The sequence below is a fragment of the Rattus norvegicus genome, chromosome 1 (assembly GCF_036323735.1).
Source record: "Rattus norvegicus strain BN/NHsdMcwi chromosome 1, GRCr8, whole genome shotgun sequence".
NCBI lineage: Eukaryota > Metazoa > Chordata > Mammalia > Rodentia > Muridae > Rattus > Rattus norvegicus.
In genome coordinates, this window is record NC_086019.1 from 78,501,297 (window position 1) to 78,518,593 (window position 17,297).

General features: G+C 41.3%; 1 protein-coding gene across 2 annotated transcripts in view; it reads left to right on the plus strand.

Moving 5' to 3' along the window:
* Gp6 (glycoprotein VI) overlaps positions 1-17,297 on the plus strand; it is a 63,475-nt gene that overhangs the window by 29,397 nt on the left and 16,781 nt on the right. The window contains exons 10-15 of one of the 2 annotated variants that reach the window (XM_039097279.2): positions 5,384-5,452; positions 6,970-7,289; positions 11,981-12,016; positions 12,131-12,394; positions 13,767-14,051; positions 15,800-15,853. In XM_039097279.2, the coding sequence (XP_038953207.1) occupies positions 5,384-5,452; positions 6,970-7,289; positions 11,981-12,016; positions 12,131-12,394; positions 13,767-14,051; positions 15,800-15,853 (1,028 nt within the window). Of the gene's footprint in view, positions 1-5,383; positions 5,453-6,969; positions 7,290-11,980; positions 12,017-12,130; positions 12,395-13,766; positions 14,052-15,799; positions 15,854-17,297 lie in introns of those variants that run through there. The other variant, NM_001427838.1, reaches the window with a different exon arrangement.

Genomic DNA, 17,297 nt, shown 5'->3' on the forward strand with positions numbered 1-17,297 from the left:
GTCAGGGATGGTGACTCCTCCAGAGGTTCTTTTATTGTTCAGGATTGTTTTGGCTATCCTGGGCTCTTTGTTTTTTCCCATATGAAGTTGAGAATTATTCTTTCAAAGTCTTTAAAATATTGTGTTGGCAGCCAGAATACAGCAAATACAGAGGCGAATGCCAGCAGCAAACCACTGAACTGAGAACGGGACCCCCATTGAAGGAATCAGAGAAAGAACTCGAAGAGCTTGAAGGAGCTCGAGACCCCTTATGAACAACAATGCCAAGCAACCAGAGCTTCCAGGGACTAAGCCACTACCTAAAGACTATACATGGACTGACCCTGGACTCTGACCTCATAGGTAGCAATGAATATTCTAGTAAGATCACCAGTGGAAGGGGAAGCCCTGGGTCCTGCTAAGACTGAACTCCGAGTGAACGTGATTGTCGGGGGGAGGGCGGCAATGGGGGGAGGATGGGGAGGGGAACACCCATAAAGAAGGGGAGGGGGAGGGATTAGGGGGATGTTTGCCCGGAAACCGGGAAAGGGAATAACACTCGAAATGTGAATAAGAAATACTCAAGTTTAATAAAAAAAAATATTGTGTTGGTATTTACGATTTCTTTGTGGGTGTTATGTGTGTGTGTGTGCATGTGATATGGTTTAATTTATTAATTTATTGGGCATTATAAAGAAACCTACAGGTGCAAATGGTTTCAAATTGTCTTGATTTGACTTTCAGATGTCATGTTCTCTTGAACAAAGAAGAAAAGAGGAGGGCAATCACAGTAATGGAGATGACACAGAAATACTTGCAGTGCTCTTCGAAGCTCACTAAAAATTGTTTTTACTCTTTTAAAACTCTGAGAGGACCTGCATGTCAATGGGAACATTACCATTGTTATTTCTTGTTTTTTTTTATTTAGAGAATACTTTATTAGTTTTTGTAATCAAACCCACGTAGATAAGACCTTACATATTTAATACAGTGCGTTACCCCTGTACAAATGGAAAAAACTTAAGTTCAACATTTCTAGACCAATATGGCTGTTAATTTCTGTACAGTGCCAACTCAACACAGTAAACGGGGATACTTTTTTCCAAAGTTGACAGCACAGCTAAAGTTTCCAAAAATTCAAATTATATATCTGTATATATATATTTATATTTATATAAAAAGACCAATAATAGCAGTGTGTTATGCATCAACAGCAGCAACCGCTTTTCCAGGTTCTGCAGTCATCTGAACAAAACTGTAGAGACATCCAGCACACTCCATTAAAAAAAAAAAGTAAAAAAACAAAACCCAAGAAAACAGCACAGTTCTGTTACTCTTGTGGTACCTGGCACCATTTTTTTTTAAATTAGCTTCTCAATCATCATCTGGAAAGAAAACATTCTGAGCAACATCATTAAAAACAGCTCTGATAAAGCACGGTCACTACTACATATCATAAAGCAGGTACAAGCTATTTTACATCCACAGAGGTATGATACAGTACTGTCCTACATCTATAATACTAGAGGATACAATTTAAAAGGCATTATTTGAGACTTGATTCTACTTTTCCAGCAGAGGGCCCAAAGGATGGTGTGACACAGCTTTGTAAAGAAACATACTCTAGACAGGATTTCCTTTCACTAGTGGCACAGTTCTAAGGATTCATTCTCTCCATGAATGTCAGCTAAAACCGTTATTAAAAAAATGAAATATCCCTAAAACAAAACCGTATAACCACTGGATTCACATGAAGATGACCTAGTGGAGACAAGCTGGACCTCACCTTACCAACAAGCTATCAAATCTGTTATGTTTAAACAGTGAGACCTCCAAGGAAGGAGATGCCAAGTAGTGCTTCAAAGCTTCGGACCACAATCAAACACGGCATCCTTTTCAACAGAAGCAGAAGCTCATCTGAATATGCTCAAGGATGCTGACATCAACATTTAATCATCTGCTCACTCATCCAGGAAGAAGGGGAGATCAGTTACTACTGTACTTTATTGTGTTCAACCAAATCACCATGTTACAAAAATAGCAAGCTGCCATAATAAAAAATAAGGCTCCTCTATCCAGCACCAGATAGCATCATTTTACTTTCAAGCCTAGAAATTGCACACTTGTATATAAACCAACCGAAGATGAGGATTGAGAGTTCTTCTTGGTGGATTTTTCCTTTGATGAATATGAAGTGTCCTTCCTTATCTTTTTTGATGACTTTTAATTGAAAATTGATTTTATTTGATATTAGAATGACTACTCCAGCTTGCTTCTTCTGACCATTTGCTTGGAAAGTTGTTTTCCAGCCTTTCACTCTGAGGTAGTGTCTGTCTTTGTCTCTGAGGTGTGTTTCCTGTAGGCAGCAGAATGCAGGGTCCTCATTGCGTGTCCAGTTTGTTAATTTATGTCTTTTTATTGGGGAGTTGAGGCCATTGATGTTGAGAGATATTAAGGAATAGTGATTATTGCTTCCCGTTATATTCATATTTGGATGTGAGGTTATGTTTGTGTGCTTTTCTTCTCTTTGTTTTGTTGCCAAGATGATTAGTTTCTTGCTTCTTCTAGGGTATAGCTTGCCTCCTTATGTTGGGCTTTACCCTTTATTATCCTTTGTAGTGCTGGATTTGTAGAAAGATATTGTGTAAATTTGGTTTTGTCATGGAATATCTTGGTTTCTCTATCTATGTTAATTGAGAGTTTTGCAGGATACAGTAACCTGGGCTGGCATTTGTGTTCTCTCAGGGTCTGTATGACATCTGTCCAGGATCTTCTGGCCTTCATAGTTTCTGGCGAAAAGTCTGGTGTGATTCTGATAGGTCTGCCTTTATATGTTACTTGACCTTTTTCCCTTACTGCTTTTAATATTCTTTCTTTATTTTGTGCGTTTGGTGTTTTGACTAGTATGTGACGGGAGGTGTTTCTTTTCTGGTCCAATCTATTTGGAGTTCTGTAGGCTTCTTGTATGCCTATGGGTATCTCTTTTTTTTAGGTTAGGGAAGTTTTCTTCTATGATTTTGTTGAAGATATTTACTGGTCCTTTGAGCTGGGAGTCTTCACTCTCTTCTATACCTATTATCCTTAGGTTTGATCTTCTCATTGAGTCCTGGATTTCCTGTATGTTTTGGACCAGTAGCCTTTTCTGATTTACATTATCTCTGACAGTTGAGTCAATGATTTCTATGGAATCTTCTGCTCCTGAGATTCTCTCTTCCATCTCTTGTATTCTGTTGGTGAAGCTTGTATCTACAGCTCCTTGTCTTTTCTTTTTATTTTCTATGTCCAGGGTTGTTTCCATGTGTTCTTTCTTGATTGCTTCTATTTCCATTTTTCATTCCTTCAACTGTTTGATTGTGTTTTCCTGGAATTCTTTCAGGGATTTTTGCGATTCCTCTCTGTAGGTTTCTACTTGTTTATTAATGTTTTCCTGTGTTTCCCTAAGGGAGTTCTTCACGTCTTTCTTGAAGTCCTCCAGCATCATGATCAAATATGATTTTGAAACTAGATCTTGCTTTTCTGGTGTGTTTGGATATTCCATGTTTGTTTTGGTGGGAGAATTGGGCTCCGATGATGGCATGTAGTCTTGGTTTCTGTTGCTTGGGTTCCTGCGCTTGCCTCTCGCCATCAGATTATCTCTAGTGTTACTTTGTTCTGCTATTTCTGACAGTGGCTAGACTGTCCTATAAGCCTGTGTGTCAGGAGTGCTGTAGACCTGTTTTCCTCTCTTTCAGTCAGTTATGGGGACAGAGTGTTCTGCTTTTGGGCGTGTAGTTTTTCCTCTCTACAGGTCTTCAGCTGTTCCTGTGGGCCTGTGTCTTGAGTTCACCAGGCAGCTTTCTTGCAGCAGAAAAGTTGGTCTTACCTGTGGTCCCGAGGCTCAAGTTCGCTCGTGGGGTGCTGCCCACGGGCTCTCTGCAGCGTCAGCAACCAGGAAGACCTGTGCCGCCGTTTCGGGGAGCTTCAGTGCACCAGGGTTCCAGATGGCCTTTGGTGTTTTCCTCTGGCGTCCGAGATGTATGTACAGAGAGCAGTCTCTTCTGGTTTCCCAGGCTTGTCTGCCTCTCTGAAGGTTTAGCTCTCCCTCCTACGGGATTTGGGTGCAGAGAACTGTTTATCAGGTCTGTTTCCTTCAGGTTCCGGCGGTGTCTCAGGCAGGGGTCCTGCCGCTCCTGGGCCCTCCTCCACGGGAGCCCAGAGGCCTTATACAGTTTCCTCTTGGTCCAGGGATGTGGGCAGGGGTGGGTAGTGTTGGTGGTCTCTTCTGCTCTGTAGCCTCAGGAGTGCCCACCTGACCAGGCGGTTGGGTCTCTCTCTCACGGGGTCTGGGAGCAGAGAGCTGCTGCGGCCCGGGATCCGCGGGTGTGGGACTTCCGGTAAACACAGGACGTGCCTGGTCCTAGAGGAGTTCTGCCTCTCTGTGTCCCGATTTCACCAGGCAGCTTTCTTGCAGCAGACAAGTTGGTCTTACCTGTGGTCCCGAGGCTCAAGTTTGCTCGCGGGGTGCTGCCCACGGGCTCTCTGCGGCGGCAGCAACCAGGAAGACCTGTGCCACCCCTTCCGGGAGCTTCAGTGCACCAGGGTTCCAGATGGCCTTTGGTGTTTTCCTCTGGTGTCCGAGATGTATGTACAGAGAGCAGTCTCTTCTGGTTTCCCAGGCTTGTCTTGGCTTCTTGTTGTTTTAATGTTATCTGTCTATTCATATTGTTTTTTTTAATGATTTTGTATTATTACCTTAAACTCAATCCTAAGCCTACAAGACACATACCACCAGGTGAGAGCAGTGTCACTAGAAGATAGTACAATTAAATATGGTCTTATTGTATAACTCAAAGTAAAATATTTTTAAATCAAAAAATTAAAATATTGTGTTGGAATTTTGATGGGGATTGCAACAGTTGTGTCAATGTTTTCTATGGTATCTTTTGCCTCTAGGATTATCTTTTCTATCTTTTGTATTCTGTTGGTGATGTTTGTGTCTATGACTCCTGATCTCTTTCCTAGGTTTTCTATCTCCAGGATTGTCTCCTTATTGTTTCTATTTCCATTTTAGATCCTGGATAGTTTTGTTCAGTTCCTTCACCCGTTTGATTGTGTCTTCCTCTAATATTGAAGGGATTTTTGGGTTTCCTCTTTAACGGTTTCTACTTGTTTACCTGTGTTCTCGTGTATTTCTTTAAGGAAATCATTTATGTCCCTTTTAATGTCCTTTGTCATCATCATGAGATGTGGTTTTTAAATCCAAATCTTGCTTTTGTGGTGTGTTGGGATATCCAGTATTTGCTTTGATGGGAGAACTGGGCTCTGATGATGCCAAATAGTCTTGGTTTCTGTTGCTTAGGTTTCTGCGCTTACAACTTGCCATCAGGTTGTCTCTGGTGTTAACTTGTCTTGCTGTTTCTGACAGCTGCTTGACTCTCCTGGAAGCTCGTTTGTCAGCACTTCTGGAGACTGGCTTTTTTCCAGTGGGATATGGGTACAGAAAGCTGTGGCACAGGATCAGCTCTAGGCTCAGGCAGAAACCAGAAGGTTCCTGCTCCTGCCTGCACCTAGGTTCATGTGCCCTGAGGGCACAGAGGGTACTAGGCAGATTCCTCTTGGTCCAGGAATGTGAGCAGAAGTAGTTGTATTCTCTGAACTCTCAGGTTTGTCCATACTTCTGAGATTCCAGCTCTTTCCCCTACAGGATTTGGGTACACTTCTCCTCTTGTTTCAGACTTATTTTCATACATGCATGTCACATTTATGAAGGTTCATGCAGAAACCAGAAGATGGCATCAGATTCTGTGAAGCTGTCATTTCACATGGGTGTTATCCAGACAATGTTGTTGGGAAGTTAACTGGGGTCTCCGGGAAGATTAGCAAGCACTCTTAACCACAAAGCTGTCTTTCTAGTCTATTTCTTTCCTTCCCCTCCTTCACTTTTCCCTCTTCCCCTGTTCTTCTGTTTGTGAGCTCTTAAATCCAATTAGTGCTGTCCATACACACATAGGTATAGGGTGATCCAATGAAACGTGGGCAACCTATTGTGGGTCAAACCACTGAAGAATGATAACTTTCCTTCCATTAGCAGCCATCACCTACCAAATGCTCCTCAATTAGGGGTGGGATAATTAAAAAAATTAACTTCAATTATATGTTTATATGTAAGTGTATACATTACATTAGTGTAGGTAGCAACAGGATCCGAAGAGGGAATTGGATTCTCTGGTGCTGGAGATACAGGCTAATGTGGATATTGGGAACTGAGCTGCAGTCCTTTGGAAGATCACCAAGTGCTTTGAGCTGCCAAAAAAATCACTCCACATGTCAGGAATGAGGTAGTTTTCACTTTTGGAATTATTATGATCCCAGTAGGTACTAGTAGATATATGTATTTGAGAGGGTTCAGTAAAGAAACCACCAAAATGGCTGCTCCATTCAGAGGGGAGTTTTTTTTTTAATTTTTATTGTGAACAAGACAGAGAGAACATTCAGAGGCATCTGGAGGAGTCCAGACTAGGGATATAAAAATAAACAGACAGGACTTGGCCAGGGCTAGGGAAGGGGAAATAGCAGATAATATGGAAATAGCAAGAATGAATGGCTGTCTAGGAGAAGGGAACCACAAGGAGTTGAGAAAGGCCAGGATACTAGTGTGGAGGTTTGAATTGTATAACAGCTACTTGTGAATAGGAACTGTAGGAACCTGCAGGCCAGTATGGGCTTTGATAGGCTTTGATAGGTATGTGCCAATGGAGAGCCATATCTCCATTCTGCCAGATGCAAGGGAGATAACTTCTAGAAGTCTGGAACTGTTTTACAAATTCTTGGGGAATGCTAACTGTAGAAATTCTTCTACAGTTTAGCTTGAGATGGACCAATGTACTTATTTTTAGACATATGCACTACCCTTTGGAGTTTGGGGAATTAGAATGACTTTTGGACCTGACAGTCTATGAAGTCTGGACTAGCCTTTCCATAGTAATGGTTACGGATTTTATGGGAGTCTAGGACACAGTTTATGCCCCTCCAGGCAGACAGATGGCTGACATACAGCTGGCAGGAAGAGATAAGTGATGGCTTTAAAAGTTGTGTGCAAGTCATCCTACTGAAGAAATGGCCCTGTCTTGATGACTCTCTCTTTTTTTTTGTCTTGATGACTCTCAATCAGGAAAGCTGGGGCTGGTACAAGCAGGGAGGAGGGGCGTTCTTCACCCTTGGCACATCCTGTTCCTATGTTCCAGGCATCTATAACTTTCCTACTTGGTCACATAGTGCAGGACTGGGCTGCAGAACCATGTCTCCAGCCTCACTCACTTTCTTCTGTATTGGTGAGTCTGGAGGGTGACCTGGGAGGTGCTTAGAACAGTCCCCTGTGTACAAAGAGATTAAAAACATCTTGTCAGTGATAAATTTTGGTATAAGAATGGAGTCTATGAAGTTCCATTTGTTGGAAGGGAAAATAGAGATGTGGTATATTTGGTTTAATTGTTTTAATTTGCATTGGGTTGGCCAGGACACTGGTTACACTTTTCACTTTTCTTCCTCTATACCAGGAACACCAAAGCTTTCTCTCTCTCTCTCTCTCCCTCTCTCTCTCTCCCTCTCTCTCTCTCCCTCTCTCTCTCATTCCTTCTCTTATTTCTCTTTTTCTTCTCATTTGAAAAACACCATTTATTTATTTATTTATTTATTTATTTATTTATTTATTTATTTATTGTGTGTGAAATAAAAAGGATAGGAAATGACTGCTCCTAGATATAGTGGAGAAAAAAGATTTATTATAGATATGTGGGAGAGCTTAGCCAGGGGCAGGGGCATCTGGGACATCAGAGAGGATGTGACCCTGAGCCATGGGGCGAGAGGGGAAACAGGAAGGTAGAGAGAAGAGAGGGGAACCAAGGGCAGCAGCCGGGGGGCCCAAAGATACGCAGAGAGATTGGGTAACCAAATGTTCAGCACTCCACTGATTGTTAAAACCCTAAAACTTTTAAGTCTTAGTATAAATTAGCATAGTGAGAAAAAGAAATCTGAAAAAAATTTATTTTTCCATTCATTCATTCATTCATTCATTCATTCATTCATTCATTTTACATCCAGAATGGACCCCTATCTCCCAATCTCCCAGTCCTCCCTCCCAGGTTCCTCCCTCTTCCCCACTTCTCCTCCCCTCCACCTCTGAGAAGGGGAGGACCCTCCCGGGGAACCAACTCACTCTGGCACTGCAGCACTAGATACATCTTCTCCCATTGAGGTCAGATGAGACAGCCCAGCTGGGGAATCAGGACCCACAGGTGGGCAAGCTGAGCCCCTTCTCCAGTTGTTGGGGGGCTTGCAAGAAGACCAAACTGCACATCTGCTACTTATGTATGGGGAGCCTAGGTCCAGCCCAGGCTTTTTCTTTGATTAGTGATTCAGTCTCTGGGAGCCCCAAAGGTTCAGGTTAGTTGACTCTGTTGGTCTTCTTGTGGAGTCCCTATCCCCTTTAGGTGCCTCAGTCCTTCCCTCAATTCTTTCACCAGACTTCCTGAGCTCCCTCTAATGTTTTGTTATGGGTCTCTGTATCTGTTTTTGTAGCTGCTGGTTGAAGCCTCTCAGTGAATAGTTGTGCTAGGCTTCTGTCTGTAAGTATAACATTATATCACTAATAGTGTCAGGGATTGGTTCTTGTCCATGGGGTGAATCTCAAGTTGGGCCAGATATTGGTTGGCCACTCCCTCTGTCTCTGCTCCATCTTTGTCCCTGCACTTCCTGTAGGCAGGGCAAATTTTGTGTGAAAGGTTTTGTAGGTGGGTTGATGTCCTTATCCCTCCACTGGGAGTCCTGTCTGGCTACTGGAAGTGGCCACTTCCGGGTCCATATCCCCTACTATCTAAAGATCACCTTTTCAACATCCAATTATTTACCATGAGATGCAGGGGGTTGATTACTAAGAGCAGTCCTTGAGAAACAAGTTGCTTTAAATAAAGGAATAGAAACACTTACTTTAGAATCTGTTTTTGTGAGTTTGTTTGCTTATTTATTATTTATTTTAGAGTCTGATAGCCAGGCAAACCTTTTGTCTTCTAGGCTGGAGGCCTAGAAGCTCAAGGTAAGTGAAGCCTGAGACCTGATTTTTACATTATGAAGAGAACTGAGAAGGCAGGAGAACTGAGAAGGCCTCTGAAGCCTTGGGGGAAGAGCTGGGTACAGTTTGACAATATTGTCAGCGATCTGAGAAGGATGCATTATAGCTAGTAGTATAATGCATAGTCTAGTTAAAAGTATAAACACTATATGTACCAATTAAAATGACAGAGATATCCCTATTACCCAAGATGATGGTCTCCATGGATTCACTGGGGGGCAGTGTTCAGTCTTTGGAGGCAATATAGGGCAACATTTAATCTTTAGCTATCATACAAAGCAGGTTGGGTCTTTGAGCATTTTCCTGTAGAGGAACTTGCCCCATATTATTATTTCTTCTTCCTCTTCCTCTTCCTCTTTTTCTTCCTCCTCTTCCTTCTCCACCTCTTTTTTGTTTTCTGTTTTTCCAAGTAAATCTATTTTTATCCTTTGTCTTCATACATAGCCACAGGAATACTGAAAATCATTTTAAAATGCTATAAAGTTAATTGTGATGTAAGTCTTTTGAAGATCTCAAAGTTAGAGGCTAATATAATCAATGTCAATTATTAGGTAAATTTTCCTTTTATCTAATTGGAAGAAATATTGACAAATAAAGAAATAATTGATATTAAGTTAATATTTAAAAATGAACATTTCATTTGTTTCGGACTTCATTGTATCCATATCAGATAAAATTGTCATTCATAACTAAATTTTCCTCACATCAAATTTGCCATTTTATTATTAATAACAAAAAAGTGTATCTTTTTTCTATCAAAATTCAGCCTTTTGGTTATAATACTACCAATTAACCTAGTTTCCTATCATTTATTTCATTGAAAGGTAGGCAGAAGTAAATCCAAATCTGAAATTTAGTTACAGATGAGATTTGAAGAATCAAACAAAAGGTAATCTAAAAAATATACTAATAGTTGACATAAGATCATTAAATTGATCCATGTCTGCTATTGATTAGCTTGAGTTAGACAGATAAAAGCTCTCAACATAGGTCCAAAAACTGTGAAACTGCTGAAGAAAAAGTAGAGCTCATAAACATACAGGCACAGCTACAGATTTCTTTTTTCCCCCCATCTTTATTAACTTGAGTACTTTGTATTTACATTTTGATTGTTATTCCCCTTCCCGGTTTCCAGGCCAACATCCCCCTAACCCCTACCCCTCCTCTTCTACATGGGTGTTCTCCTCCCCATCCTCCCCCATTACTGCCCTCCCCCCAACAATCACGTTCAGTGGGGGTTCAGTCTTGGCAGGACCAAGGGCTTCCCCTTCCATTGGTGCTCTTACTAGGCTATTCATTGCTACCTATGAGGTTGGCGCCCAGGGTCAGTCCATGTATAGTCTTTGGGTAGTGGCTTAGTCCCTGGAAGCTCTGGTTGCTTGGCATTGTTGTTCATATGGGGTCTCGAGCCCCCTTCCAGTCCTTTCTCTGATTCCTTCAATGGGGGTCCCGTTCTCAGTTCAGTGGTTTGCTGCTGGCATTCGCCTATGTATTTGCTGTATTCTGGCTGTGTCTCTCAGGAGAGATCTACATCCCATTCCTGTCGGCCTGCACTTCTTTGCTTCATCCATCTTATCTAATTGGGCGGCTGTATATGTAGGGGCCACATGTGGGGCAGGCTCTGAATGAGTGTTCCTTCAGCCTCTGTTCTAAACTTTGCCTCCCTTTTCCCTCCCAAGGATATTCTTGTTCCCCTTTTAAAGAAGGAATGAAGCATTCACATTTTGGTCATCCTTCTTGAGTTTCATGTGTTCTGTGCATCTAGGGTACTTTGAGCATTTGGGCTAATAGCCACTTATCAATGAGTGCATACCATGCATGTTTTTCTGTGATTGGGTTACCTCACTCAGGATGATATTTTCCAGTTCCATCATTTGCCTATGAATTTCATAAAGTCATTGTTTTTGATAGCTGAGTAATATTCCATTGTGTAGATGTACCACATTTTCTGTATCCATTCCTCTGTTGAAGGATATCTGGGTTCTTTCCAGCTTCTGGCTATTATAAATAAGGCTGCTATGAACATAGTGGAGCACGTGTCTTTGTTATATGTTGGGGCATCTTTTGGGCATATGCCCAAGAGAAGTATAGCAGGGTCCTCAGGTAGTTCAATGTCCAATTTTCTGAGGAACCTCCAGACTGATTTCCAGAATGGTTGTACCAGTCTGCAATCCCACCAACAATGGAGGAGTGTTCCTCTTTCTCCACATCCTCGCCCAGCTGCATATTTCTAAACAGGATTCTAGTGCTAACAGTGAGTCCAACAATAGACCAAACAATCAAGGTAGAATGTTTTCTTTTCTTTTTATTTATTGGAGATTTTATGTATTTACATTTCAAATGTTATCCCCTTTCTTGGTTTTCCCTCCAGAAACCCACTATCCCATCCCCTCTCCCCATGCTTTTATGAAGGTGCTCCCCCCCAAAGCAACCACTCCCACCTCCCTGTCCTGGCATTCCTCTACACTGGGAAATGGACCAAGGGCCTTTCCTCCTATTTATATCAGACAAGGCCCTCCTCTACTACATAAGTGAGTGGCTGGAGCCATGGGTCACTCCATGTGTTGTGCAGCAGTGTCTTTTGAAATAGTAAAATAATTATTATGGTATGGGAACATAGATCAGTGGAATGACTTGACTAGCATTGATGAAGCCCTGCTGCATTCCATTCCCAGCACCAAATAAAATCAGGTGTGGTGGTGTATCGTCCCAGTCTCAGCACTTGTGGGATGGAGGCAATCTAATCAGAAGTTCAAGTTCATCTCTTGTCATAGAACAAATTTGAGGCCAGCCTGGGTTGCATAAATCAATTAAAATAGAAGATAATTATACAAAGTAATGCACGTGTATAGGTGTCCGTTCAAGGGAGACTCTAGCCTCTGTTTTTTTCCTCAGGGCTGTGTGTACTACAAGTGATCCAAGCACAGCATGGTGAGTACCCGAAGCCTCTCCAGCATTTAGCTAATGAGAGGTTGGAGGGTATGCCAGGGCTCAAAAGGGATTTGTTTCCATTGAAGCTAACCTAGAGTCTAATTCCCTTCGAAGGCCCACTCCCCAAGCCTTCTCTCCAGGCTCAACCCAGTTCCCTGGTGCCCCTGGGTCATCCAGTCACTCTGAGGTGCCTGGGGCCTTCAGATGCGGATTTATATCGTCTGGAGAAAGTGAAACCCGGGAAGTTGATCTTCATAGATCAAGACTTTCTCTTCATTCCAATCATGGAAATAAATAATGCTGGACGCTACCGCTGCTCATATCAGAATGAGAGTCATTGGTCTCTCCCAAGTGACCAGCTTGAGCTAATTGCTACAGGTAACTGGACAGGGGAGGGATAAGGTACTGTTGGTCCTATGGTTTTGGGGCTGCCTGGGCTTTAGTTCTGGACTTAGGGAGTATGAAAGTGGATGCATGGTGGGTGATAGACAGTAAACTCCTAAATCCTTGGGTGCTGGAGTTATAATAAGACAAATGAATCATTGGTATTACTTACTGAATTTAGGTGTGGTATCTTCAGGACAGTCATTAATCAAGACAAACAACATTTTACTGCAATACAAAAAACTTAAAAATTTAGTTTTGGAGAATTTCATGCCTGCAAACAATGAAATATAATCCTACCTTTGTCCATTTCTTACCTCCAACTCCCCTGCCATCCTTTTTAACACATTCACTTTCTCAATTTCAAGATCTTAAAAAAAACAAAACCTCACTATGTCTAGTTAGTGCCACTGATCTGTGCATAGGTGTGGGGGGGGCATCACAGAAAAAGATTTTCCTTCCTTCAGCAGCTATCAACTGCCAGCAATTCCTCAGGGAGGCCTTTCCCTCTCCAATATTAAACTGGGTTGATCTTGTATAGGTAACCATAACTTCTGTGAGATGATGTTTACAATGCCCGTGTCATTCACTGAAAATATCATTTTGTACTTTCTCCATGCTTTTAAGCTTTTTCTGTTCCTTCTTCTTCAATGCTTCTTTTTAAAAGGGTTTTTAAAAATTGGATTTTTTTTATATGTCAAATGTTATCCCCTTTCCTAGTTTTCCCTCTGGAAACCCCTCATCTCATCCCCCAACCCCTGCCTCCATGAGGGTGCTCTCCCATCCATCCACCCACACCCTCCTCCCTCCCTGCTCTAACATTCCTCTACACTGGGGCATCTAGCCTTCACAGGACCAAGGGCTCTCCTCCCATTGCTGCCCCACAAGTCCCATCCTCTGCTATATATACAGCCGGAGCCATGGGTCACTTCATCTGTCCTCTTTGGTTGGTGGTTTAGTCCCTGGAAGCTCTGGGGTGTATGGTTGGCTGATATTGTTGTTCTTCCTGTGGAGTTACAAACCCCTTCAGCTCCTTCAGTCCTTTTACTAACTCCTCCATTGGGGACCCCATTCTCAGTCTAATGATTGGCTGTGAGCATTTGCCTCTGTATTTGTCAGGATCTGGCAGAGCCTCTCAGGAGACAGCTATATCATATCTATGGGAGATGCCAAGAGATGCATGTTGGCAGGAGCCTGATATAGCTGTCTTCTTCAATGTTTCTTGAGCCCTAGAAAACATTTGCCTAAATGTCATGTTTAGGTTTGAGTTTGATGGTTGTATATTCTAAGAGTCTTAAGCAAGCAAAGAAATGCTTCATCTCCCCAGTCTGTTTCCTGTCTTTAACAGAGTTTTCTTTCTTCCCAGGTGTTTACTCTAAGCCCTCACTTTCAGCTCATCCCAGCTCAGCAATCCCTCCAGGCAGGGATGTGACTCTGAAGTGCCAAAGCCAATATAGTTTTGACGAATTTGTTTTATACAAAGAGGGGGATACTAGGCCTTATAAGAGACCTGAGAAATGGTACCGGGCCAATTTCCCCGTCATCACAGTGACTGCTGCTCACAGTGGGACTTACCGGTGTTACAGCTTTTCCAGCTCATCTCCATACCTGTGGTCAGCACCGAGTGACCCTCTAGTAGTTGTGGTTACTGGTAAGGGGATCCAGATTCAAGATTTTTTTCTTTGTCATATGTGGACATTTCAAGGGAGTCAGAGGTGTGGGCAAGGAGAGCCTCTGGCTCCAATCTGCTTTGGAAGTGTATGAGTGTCCTATAGCTGCTATAACAAATCACCACATACTCTTGTTGGCTCACAATAACACAAATTTATTACCTCAACATTGTGAAAGTCTCAAGTCTGTAGAGGGTCTCACTTTCTATAAAATAAAACTATCAATTACTGCAGTTCCAACCACAAAGCTAAGGTATACAACTGACCAAAGGAATGTATAAAGAAAATAAATATTATTAGCCTCTCAAATGATTAAGTACTAATAAACATGAAAAAGTGTTCCACTAGCACTATCACTAGCAGTATAGAAATGCAAATTAAAAATATTTTTGAGAATCTAGCTTATCCCAGACAGAATAGTCATCATCAAGAAAGCAAATTATAAATTACACGCGGCTGGAGCCATGGGTTGCTTCATGTGTCCTCTTTTTTTGGTGGTTTAGTCCCTGGGAGCTCTGGAGTGTCTGGTTGGTTGATATTGTTGCTCTTCCTGTGGAGTTGCAAACCCCTTCAGCTAGTGAGAATGTGGACAAAAGTGAGTCACTATTTATGGCCATTAGAAATATAAAACAGTCCAAACACCATGGGAACCAATATAGATTTTATTTAGAAAACTAAAAATGTATCTATATCTATATCTATATATCACAGAGACATACAGCACTGTTTACTATAACACTGTTATAACAGTTAAGTTATGGAACCAACCTATATGTACATCAACAGAAGGATGGATAAAGAAAAATAAATGTAGTTCCTAACCAGAGGGAACTTTTTTGGCCATAAAAATGAATATATTTATGGATATATAGAAATGGATCCAACTGACTGATAAATTAATTCACTCTCAGAAAGACAAATATCATATTTTCCGATTACTGGGACTACAGGCTTGAGCTACTCTGTGGTTCATGTGGCAGGGATAGAGTCCAGGACAGTTTGCATACTAAGCAGACAGTATCCCAACTGAGTCACATCTTCAATCAACATTCTGACTTTTCAATTTTCATTTTCGTATAGAATAGAAACTAGAAAACATTACTTAAAAACTGAGAGTCTGAAATGTGATGAATTATAAGAATGGTTTAAAATAACAAATAAAATGCATCTCAGTGGTAGGGCACATACTCAGCAGGCACAAGGCACCCAGGTTCAATTCCAAGTACCAAAAAATGAATGAATAAATTTTATTTATTTTATAAATAATAAAATATAATTATACAATAATATATGCTATAATATATAATTATATTTATTATAAATAATGAAAAGGACTATTATATACTCTTCTGCTCCAAAACTCAGAATACTGTATACTGTTTTAAGTCTTTATCTCATCTCCCATTGCATACTCCTTCGCATCTGTGATTTCTGATGCATTTCCAAAACTTTCCCCATGGTTCTCATCTCCACATCTAATTCCTGGGGACAAGTACCAGGAAAGTGACAAATGACAAGTGAGGGTATTGGAGACAAGATTCCTGGAAGAAAAAGATAGGAAAGCAGTTGTAGAGTGTACCAAGGAGCATTTCCAGCTAGTCAGCAATGGAAGCTTCTTCATATTCACTTGCTTTGTGAGAAAATCAAGTCTCAGAGATGTTTCATTATTTTCTTAGAACCCATAGTTAACCAATAGAGTATTGACATCTCTCCTTTTATGATTTCTCAGGACCCTCTGCCACTCCCAGTCAGGTACCCACAGAGGTACCATCTCCTATGACAGGTGAGTTCAGTAGATTCTGTTGTCTAGGAATGAAGTTCTACTACAAATGTGCCTGAAAATATAGTCCCTATCCTCAAGCCGTATACTCACAGACTTAATGGGTTCAAGAAACATTTCTTTTTGTAAAAACAATAGACAATTTCATATGAAGACATTGTGTTTAGGAGGAAAGGAGACTCCTAAAGTACAGACTTAATAAATGGTTCTCCCATGACACTTGTTTAAAACTGAGATACAATTCACATACTATGTATCCATTAAGATGGTTATAATTACACAAATACAAGCCAACCAACCAACCAACCAACTAAAAAGCCAACAATACTCAACAAAGTAATCAATCAGGACAAGCATTGGAAAGATTTAGAGCCTATCTTAGTTTGGGTTTTATTGCTGTGAAGAGAGAGGATGACCATGGCAACTCTTATAAAGGAAAACATTTAATTGGGGCTGGCTTATAGTTTCAGAGGTTTAGATAATTATTGTCATGGTGGGAAGCATAGTGATACACTTCCTATACCAAGGCCACAGCTACTTCAACAAGGCCACAGCTCCTAATAGTGCCACTCTATATAGGTCAAGCATTCAAACACGTGAGTCTATGGGGGCCATACATTTTAAAACTACCTCAGAGTTTTCTGCATCCCATCTACTACATATGACTTGAAGACTAGTCTTGTATTCTCTCAGAAGTTAAACAGAGTTATCTTATGACCCAGTGATTCTGAGACTCTTGTGCTAGTACTAAACAAAAATTAAAAACCTAAAAGAAAAAGAAAATTGAAAACCTACTATCTTAGCTACATTTTATTGCTGTGATAAGTTACTATGATCAATTGAAGAAAAAGTTTAATGAACCTTACAGTTTCAGAGGGTGAGTTTATGACCATCATGGTGTAGAGCATGGTAGTAGACAGGCAGGCATGGCATTGTAGCTGTAACTGAGAGCTTGCCTTATAATCTATAAGCATGTGGCAGAGAGAGCATGAGAACAAGAGTGAAAGAGTGAGAGAGCAAGGAAGAGAGAGCGAGAGAGCAAGACACACACACACATACACACAGAGAGAGGCAGAGAGAGAGAGACAGACAGAGAGAGAGACAGAGACAGAGACAGAGACAGAGACAGAGAGAGAGAGAGAGAGAGAGAGAGAGAGAGACCTTCTCCAATAAGGCCACACCTCCTAATCCTTCCCAAACACTTTTACCAACTGGGAAACAGACATTCAAATATATGAGCTTATGCGGGCATTCTCATTTAAACTCTCACATTTTTGTTCATTTAGGTTCTCATATGTGAATGTTTGTAATAGCTTCATTCATACTAGCTCCAAAGCAGAAACATCTTAAATGTCTATTAGTTGAAAAAATGGCCCAATTCTTTGAGGTCACTAGGCACTAAGTGCAGGGCTTTTTGAATTTATTAACCACAGTAGTTGCACAATAT